Source organism: Aegilops tauschii, chromosome 7, assembly GCF_002575655.3.
Source record: "Aegilops tauschii subsp. strangulata cultivar AL8/78 chromosome 7, Aet v6.0, whole genome shotgun sequence".
Lineage (NCBI taxonomy): Eukaryota > Viridiplantae > Streptophyta > Magnoliopsida > Poales > Poaceae > Aegilops > Aegilops tauschii.
The window spans coordinates 469,013,887-469,023,299 of NC_053041.3; the positions used below are offsets into that span (position 1 = coordinate 469,013,887).

Consider the following 9,413-nt stretch of genomic DNA (forward strand, 5'->3'; position numbering starts at 1 on the left):
CCACCCCCACCCGCCAATCCCCGCGAGCGCTTGCGGTGATAAAATTTTCTCATCCCCATCTCTGTCGTATTTTCATCCCCTCGCATCTTTACCCTTGTACGCACAAATCCATCTAGGATACCATTCCTACAATCACTAGAAACATTCAAAACTCCCGGCAAAAAAATAAACATTCAACAACATTTAGGAAAAACACTATTTCGACACAATAAACAATATAAAGCCTTTTGTGGCGTATGTTGTGGCCAGGTTAGTGCTTTCTTTTGGCCAAATGTCAAGCCGGGTAAAAATTTGGGTTGGTCCGTGGAGAAATTATTTAGGGTCTACTGATGTAGGGCCTACATATAAAACTTTCATAGGTAAACACAAGGAATGGGTACATGTAAATTCTGGATGAGGATCTTCTGATGTATGGTACCCTTCGTTCCATCACTGACATGTGGACCCACATGTCAGTGGCCCAACGACACATAGCGCACGACGAAGGAGGCGCTTCCGTACCATCCCATCCTCCTCTTGTCTTATTTGCCGGATGATGTTTCTGCAGCCTTCCCATCCCGATGAAACCAAATCGGCTCCCTACATGTCAGTGGCCCAACGGCACATAGCGCACGGCCGAGGAGCTGCTTCCATAAATTCTATCCCATCATCCTCTTGTCTTATCCGTCGAACGATGGATTTGCGGTCTTCCCATCCGGATCAAGTCGGCTCCCCTCAGAAAAAAAAACAAGTCGACACGCCAGCAGGGTCCAGATTGCCTGTAGCAGCACGGCCGATGGTGTCAATCAGCGGCATCGGCGCCGCCTTCTCTCCTCTCACCGGCGGACGCCGCACGGCGACACGACACGTGCGCGTGCGTCCACGGAAGCTGCCCTGCCGCTGCCGGCAAATTTAACAATTTTGACCTGTGGATGAAATCATTTCACAAAATGAACTGCCTCTAAAAAAATTTCACTCAGCTGACCTTTTTTAGTGACGCCCAACACGAAGGCGCCACACTACACTGTGCAGCGCCTCACAGATATGCGCTACATGTCTGGCCAGCGTCGCACCCGTGTGATCCGAAAATTACTAAGTCAGTGTGCAGCGCCTGAGAGCTAGGCGCCACACTATACAGTGTAGCGCCTAGCCTCTAGGCATTGCACTAGTGATTGCTTCATTTGATAGGCAACCACTTGCACGCCTAGAGGCTAGGCGCTACACTGTATGGTGTGACGTCTAGCTCTTAGGCGCTGCACATTGACTTAGTAATTTTTAGGCAGTCCGGGATGCGACGCTGGCCAGGCGTGTAGCGCCTATCTGTGAGGCGTTGCACAATGTAGTGTGGCGTTTTCGTGTTGGGCGCCACTAAAAAAGTCAGCTGAGTAAATTTTTTTAGAAGCAGTTCATTTGGGTCAAAATTGTCAAATTTGCCGCCGCTGCCGACCTCCGCGATCTCATCGGGCACATCATCCAACACGCGCCTCGCTGCCCTCTGCCTGAGCAGTGTGTGCCCGTGTCCTCTGTTTCACACCTTCCACTCCACCGAGCATCTCTCACCCCATCGCTTCCCCGCAACCATCGTGCACCGCTGCAGCCCTGAAGGTGCAAAACAATACCCCGGAAATTTGTACAAGGGGCCAACAAGAAAGGTCTCCTCCCCACCACCCCACCAAGAAACCGAAGTCGTCACACTCGCAGTCACTGGCTCACTCCACTCCGCGCACCCTCACTCTCGCTCGCTCCGTCCGTCTCCGTCCGGCGAGCCCGCCCGCGCCTGCGGCGATGGCCGTGAGCAACAACATCACGGCGTGCCTCAACTTCCTGGCCCTAATCTGCACCATCCCGGTGGTGGCCACGGGCCTCTGGTTCGCCTCCAAGCAGGGCGCCGAGTGCGCGCGGCTGGCGCGCTGGCCCGTGGCCATCCTCGGCGTGCTCCTCCTCCTCGTCGCCCTCGCGGGCTTCGTCGGCGCCTACTGGAACCGCCAGGGCCTGCTGGCCGCCTACCTCTTCGCCATGGCGGCCCTCATCACGCTCCTCCTGGCGCTCCTCGTCTTCGCCTTCGCCGTCACCCACGGCTCCGGGGCGTACGACGTGCCCGGCCGCGCCTACCGCGAGTACCGCCTCGAGGGCTTCTCTGGCTGGCTGCGCGGGTATGTTGCTGGGGATCCCCGGCGGTGGGAGGGGATCAGGGCGTGCCTCGCCGCGTCGGACACCTGCAAGAAGCTCACCATGGAGACCGCCTTCTTCATCGCCCCCGAGCAGTTCTACCAGTCCGACCTCTCCCCGCTCCAGGTAGTGCTTACTGATGTTAATTGCTGCAAGTTTCAAGGGTAATCAAAAGTTAAATGCTCGCATTGTAGAATTAATCGGTAAATGTAGGCCTACAGCGTGCTAATTTCTGGGGTCAAATTAGATGACCAATGTGCGTAGGGTTATAATCTGAAGTGGCTACTACAGTACTACTGGTTGGTAACAGGAATCAAATCATAACCATGGTTTGTTTAGCTACTATGTATATCTTTCAAAATGTTACAAACTTACATCCATTGATCGACTGCATTGTGGGACATTCATTTTGTTCCTTGATGCAAATGGTCCAAAGTCGAATCAATGCCAGGCAGGCTGATGATTATTTGGGCGCTTAGCGTGCAAGTGCAAGTAGGTCCTGTCCATGTGAGTACCACCAGTGAACTTGCTGAAGAAAGAACTGTGATCGAAGTGGAGTCTAGGAGTACATGTGAGAATAGATCCACATAGAAATGTGGGTCAGCGCGCGGAAGCGTGTGATTTAGCCATCCTAGATGATTACCGATTCGAGGTGATGGAAGGTGGAAGCTTCCATGTGCATGATGCAACCAAATTAAGCATGGCATGGCTTTGATGTCCTTGCTACCCAGCTCACGCAGTCAGGCTGCATGCGCTCATTCTTGTCCCCTTGCGCAACCGCTTGCTCTGGACTTACTCTCTGGTTATCGTCGCGCGTGCAGTCCGGCTGCTGCAAGCCGCCGACGGCGTGCGGGTACGCGTACGTGTCCCCGACGGTGTGGGCCAGCCCGGCAAACCCGGCGGCGGACGCGGACTGCGGCGCCTGGAGCAACGACCCGCGGCAGCTCTGCTACTGGTGCGAATCCTGCAAGGCCGGCATGCTGGGCACCCTGCGCGACCAGTGGCGCCGGGCCAACGTGGCGCTCGTCGCCGCCACCGTCGCGCTCCTCGTCGTCTACGTCATCGGCTGCAGCGCCTTCAAGAACGCCCAGACCGAGGACCTCTTCCGCCGCTACAAGTGGAGCAACAACACCTGACGCTGATAGATGTACCAATCCCGAACGAAGGAAGGAGTTCTCTGGTGGCAGTACCAGTGCTAGTATGCTGACATTGTGCACTAGTATGATTATCGGACGAACCAGTGTAGATTATGTAGTGGGAAGTACTAAGGTTGAAAGAAGTTTCACTCTCGTGAGTTGTATTTGGCCACTAGACCTGGTGCATTCGCTAGTGCCATGGTTTATGGCTAGAGCTATAGTGTGGTGAGATTTCTCGGTTTTCAGGTCGGTTAATGGAGACATTTTCACCCAAAATTCTCGATGAAATGCAGTGTACGTTCAGATTTGTGATTGTTTCAAGGCAAAAATAAATAAATCATGATTGTGGTATGAGTGGCAAATTTGTAGCGGCCATGCCTTGGTCCAAAAATATAGTGCATTTTCTAGGCCATATATTAATCAACACAGGTCCTTACAAACTCACACATACAGATGGGGAGTTTTCAAAAAAAGAAAAATATCACTAATTCTACCTTCTATTCTCATACTCCCTCCGTTCCTAAATATTTGTCTTTTTAGAGATTTCTATTGGACTACCACATACGGATGTATATAGACATATTTTAGAGTATAGATTCACTCATTTTGCTCCGTATGTAGTCACTTGTTAAAATCTCTAGAAAGATAAATATTTAGGAACGGAGGAAATATATACCATGAGACTTGTAATATGATTCGTGATCTTCCAACCAATCTCTTGACCTATTAAAGGTGTCATTTCTTGATAGTACATAACATTGCATAAGTCAACCCAATCAACTACAAAAAAATGCAAGTCAACCCAATAAAATTACATTTTATTTCTTGAGAGGGCCGAAATCTTCTTCCTTCTGCATCCATCGGAGACTTGCCGTGGGTAGGAAGAGAATTGGCTCTGTTACCATCTGAGAAAGAATAAATGGCAATTGTATATGTTGCCTTTTTTGGGTCGCACCTCTCTCATATATACGAGGGGATTACATGGCATGAAGTAATTACAGAATGAATGCCTATACGAGACAACTCTCAATCACCTATACAAAGGAAACTATCAATTACATGATTTAACATAGCTTGATGCTGCCACTAGGCCTCCGCCTTGGCGGAGCAAACTTTCTTGAACCCGGGAGCTTGTAGAAGCAACGGCCGGGAAGTCGTTGATGCATACCATTATTCCTACAGAGGGTCGACGTCACCGTAGCGCTGCCCTAACAAAGACCCTAAGACAACATAAAGCCCATCGCCGCCCAGGATCCCGTCATGAGGCCCACTTCTTCGATGACCAGACCAGGTCAGGTCAGAGATGAGCCACAAGCTCGGACTAACCATCGCCAACGCACACATGGCAGAAACATGAAGTGGCCGGCCCTCCCGAACATACCCTGTGCTCCACAAGGGCACCACAGCTTGGAAGGACCTCCCTGCTGCCGCCGATGCGGCGCGGGCTTTGCCCAGCACGTACCGTGGCGGAGGAATAGATGCGATCTAGGTCTCCCTGGCGGCGCAAGAGGAGAAACTCCGCTTCATGACTTTACGGGGTTATGTTTAGCTATATTAGATGGCTATTAATAGGTTGATTACCGAAGCATGCAGACGTTAGTAAAAGGAAAATCCGTCGACTTTATAAGTTGTGAGGGTTCAAGTCCCTCTATCCCCAAATCCTCTTTTATTCCCTAACTATACTATATTATTATTATTTATCCTCTTTTTTTCTTTTTATCAATGCAATGGGTTTAAGATTCATTAGCTTTCTCATTCTACTCTTTCACAAAGGAATGCGAAGAGAACTCAATGGATCTTATCCTATTCATTGAATAGATTTCTTTTTTATTAGAGTATCGGCAAGAAATCTTGGTTATTCACTCTATTTTTAAGTTTTATTTAAGTAAACCATGCACAATGCATAGGACTACCCCCCCATTTTCAAATTTTAAATTTGAAATACTTTAATTAATTTTTAGTCCTTTTAATTGACATAGATACAAATACTCTACTAGGATGATGCACAAGAAAAGGTCAGGATAGCTCAGTTGGTAGAGCAGAGGACTGAAAATCCTCGTGTCACCAGTTCAAATCTGGTTCCTGGCAGAGAAAAAAAAAAGATCCACCGAATAGGTATTGATCCAAATACCTCGAGATGGATTGTGATACATATTCATTAATAATATTTATTCATCTAAGTGGATAAATCTATAATATAAATATAGAGGCACTTCTTTTTAAAGAAGTTTTAAAATATATCTTTTCTTTATGATAAAGAAGGGGGTGAGATTCCCCTTTATTTTTTTGCGTTTCTTAATTTTGTATTCCGCTATTCCGACGAATATTTTTTTAGTCTTGCTTATCTTTATCTTATCTTATTTTCCTAGTTGTGCTAAGTAATGTGCGCGGTACAAAGTTCCTGGTAGAGAACTTCTTTGAGTCATCCTATTTTTCTGTTCATATGAAGGAAATTAATATGCGATTTTCAAAATAGGGGAATCCAAATGAAACCCTTTTTTTGCTCAGTCTATCTGGAATGCTTTTGTATAATTAGGAATTAATTATAAATAGGTATTCCGTTTCATCTAGGAAAAGAACCTAAAAATATTCCTTGACTTGAATAAAATCTGGAGTTGTGTTGTATAAGTGAGCATGAATTTCTTATCATTCAATGAGCATCTTGTATTTCATAAAAATTGGGGGTTATATAATCCTTACGTAAGGGCCAGCCTATCCAACTTTCAGGCATTAGGATACGTTTAAGGCGCGGATGATTATCATAAGAGATTCCCACCATATCATAAGATTCGCGTTCTTGAAAATCGGCACTTCTCCAAATCCAGAAGACAGACGGAATTCTAGGATTATCCTTTTGGGCAAAGACTTTTATGCAGACTTCTTCTGGATTATCTATACCATATTGTATTCTCGTAAGATGATACACGCTAGCTAAAGATCCACCGGGTGCTACATCATAAGCACATTGGGAGCGTAAATAATTGTAACCATATACATATAAAATGACAGCAATGGAATCCCAATCCCCTGCTTTTATTTGTAAAGTCTCTATTCCTCGGTGATCAAAGCCCAAAGATCTATGAACCACCTCATGTTTGACTAGCCAATTAGATAACCAACCCTGCTGCATTGTCTTCATCTCTCCCTCTTTGTATAAATATTTCACATTTCGGATGCAAGTTTGAAAGATTGCCCTGCTTTTTATTTTTCTACACAAAAGAGCCCCTCTCCTAATTCACTAATTTGTAGGAAGGTACTGAACTTTTGGATTTGAAAAAAGTTTCAGAAGATATATCTAATGTAGATGGTGATTGATAGAGCAATTCTTGCTCATAAGTTCCTGTATGAGTACTGCGCCTAACATAAAGCTTGTGACTGGTAGTAAAACATCTATTTTTATTTTGAGATAGAGTTCGATCCTCAACTATTTCTCGCGATATCTTCTTACGAAGTTTTGTTAGGGCATCTATAACTGCCTCCGGTTTAGGTGGGCAGCCCGGCAAGTAGACATCCACAGGAATTAACTTATCAACTCCCCGAACAGTACTATAGGAATCCGTACTGAACATTCCCCCTGTAATAGTACAGGCTCCCATAGCAATGACGTATTTTGGTTCAGGCATTTGCTCGTATAATCTCACTAAAGAGGGAGCCATTTTCATTGTTACCGTACCGGCTGTTAAAATTAGGTCTGCTTGCCTAGGACTTGATCTTGGTACCAATCCATAACGATCAAAGTCGAATCGTGAGCCTATTAATGAAGCAAATTCAATGAAACAACAACTGGTACCGTATAGAAGGGGCCATAAACTGGAGAGTCTTGACCAATTCGAAAGATCATTTGGTGTAGTTGAAATAACAGAATTGGAACTTGTTTGGTCAAGTAAGGGAAACTCAATCAAATTCATAACTGTCTCAATAGAATCTTTTCCTTCTTTTTTTTTGTCTAAATATTCAGTTAAGACCATTCCAAGGCTCCTTTTCGCCATGCATAAACTAAACCAACAACTAAGATAAGCACGAAAATCAAAGCTTCGATAAAAACGGATACACCCAATACGTCGAAACTCATTGCCCAAGGGTATAGAAAGACGGTTTCCACATCAAAAACAACAAAAACGAGCGCAAACATATAATAGCGTATTCGGAAATGTACCCAAGCCCCTCCCATGGGTTCTATACCCGATTCATAACTAGAAAGCTTCTCTGGTCCTTCACTAACCGGGGCTAAAAGTCCTGAAATCGAAAATGCCAAAATAGGAATAAGGCTTGCTATTATTAGAAATGTCCAAAAAATATCATATTCGTGAAGCAGAAACATAATGTACTCCCATTAATGTGGAATAGGCGGAACTTAAATTAGTCAATTCAATTCAGCATTGTCAATTTATCCAGAACTTCTCTCTTTTCCTCGGTGAAACAAGAATCTTTTTTGTTCAAACAAAAGCGCTTAGTTTAGCCTTTGTTTCCTCTGTGCTGCATCTTCTTTAAAGATTCATCCAATGGAATCCCAACTCCCTTTCTTTTGGATTTCCATTCTATTTAGATATGGTGTATGTAGATCTAATTCTTATATAAAGAAAACTTTCTCGTTTCACTTTGTCTCGCTTTCTCTAGAATCTCTAGAAAAAAGAATAGCTCTATCCTTTATTTAATATTTAATAATAAAATAATAAGAGACTATTAAATAAAAATGAGAATACTACTAAATTAGAACCTAATTAAGATAGTAGGACTAATCTATGCAGTATAATTAATGAGAAGTAATACTATAAAATAAAAATAAAGAACTCTATTTCAGAACTATGAGACAGAATATTCTGTTTTCTTATTTACTCTTTACTTTATTTTTTCTATTTAAAGTTGATCAATTTACATAATGTATCTATAAACAAAGTAATAAATATACTTAAAACAAAGTAGGAATTCGCAAAATGGATAAAATCATTGCAGTTATTATAGGGAAGTCTAGAGATATCCTATTTGAAGGAGGACGGGATTCAAATCAGGGAAAGGATCCTTTCTTCTATTGATTTGATAGAAATTCGTTTTTCTTTTCCTGTCTGTATGATTTTGATTTTCGATGAATGAGCCTTTGGTAATGCTTTTATCTCTATTCTATGTCGCAGGCGCCTATCCAGTCTATAAACAAATACTAATGAGAAAATGAAAACTATACTAAACTAAAGAAAACATAGGATAGAGATCCTAAAATCTAAAAAAGGGCATATTAGGGCTATACGGATTCGAACCGTAGACCTTCTCGGTAAAACAGATCAAACGGATTATTATCGAAATGATTTGAACTGTTTCAAAGACCCAACATGCATTTTTTTGCATTGGGCTCTTTCATAAACTGATTTAAAGATCAGTTAGTCCACCATAGTTTTTCTTTACGGAAAGATAATGAGATGGCTCCCTGTGCTCTGATTGATTTTTTGTATTATGATCTATCTAGGAGCAATACCAAAGTGTTTCAAAGGAGGATTACCTTGACTTAGGTCTGCCTCCGGTCTAAATTAAATCAACCTAAGTGAAATGGAGTCTCTATCGTTCCACTGCAAGAGTTAACTATGAGACTTCATACACCTTAAAGTTCATAGAACGAAAAGAAGTTTTTTGGAGGCCCTTATCCTCATTACGCCTAGCATTTAGTGGGCTGGATATTTACCTTATCAACTAGCAAATCCATAAGGGTTCTATTTGATTAGGCACCTGAATTGGCACCTGAATCGGACTGAACCGACTGTTTGTCAGGCTACTGTTCTCCTATTCTCTCGAATCTATGAAGTAAGACATTGATTTTGCAATAAGATCGATTATGTTCATTGCATAATAAGCTCCTTTGAAAAGCATTGGCGCACGTGTAAACGAGTTGCTCTACCGAACTGAGCTATAGCCCTTATCAGAGATATCTTAACATATAGATAATTTCTTGTCAAGATGAATATTTTCTAATGCCAGAGGATACCCCTTTGATCTGTATCTGTTTAGTATTTAGTTTAGTATTTAGTATATAACAGACCAATAACAGAGCGGTATTGCTTAGAAAAGGGATTCAATATATAATCGATCGAAGTAATGGGTCTTCCTTTGTGGTGATAAATTGCCTACTTAACTCAGTGGTTA

General features: G+C 43.4%; 1 protein-coding gene and 1 non-coding gene across 2 annotated transcripts; both read left to right on the top strand.

The window, feature by feature from the left end:
* Window positions 1-1,528: 1,528 nt before the first annotated feature.
* On the top strand, window positions 1,529-3,635 carry LOC109784598 (tetraspanin-2). The gene is made up of 2 exons (XM_020343197.4): window positions 1,529-2,274; window positions 2,970-3,635. The coding sequence occupies exons 1-2, from the start codon at window positions 1,765-1,767 to the stop codon at window positions 3,282-3,284; spliced, it is 825 nt and encodes a 274-aa protein (XP_020198786.1). The 5' UTR covers window positions 1,529-1,764; the 3' UTR covers window positions 3,285-3,635.
* A 1,664-nt stretch (window positions 3,636-5,299) lies between these two features.
* Window positions 5,300-5,372, top strand: TRNAF-GAA (transfer RNA phenylalanine (anticodon GAA)). The gene has a single exon. It is a non-coding gene; the product is annotated as a tRNA-Phe (tRNA).
* The last annotated feature ends 4,041 nt before the right edge of the window (window positions 5,373-9,413 follow it).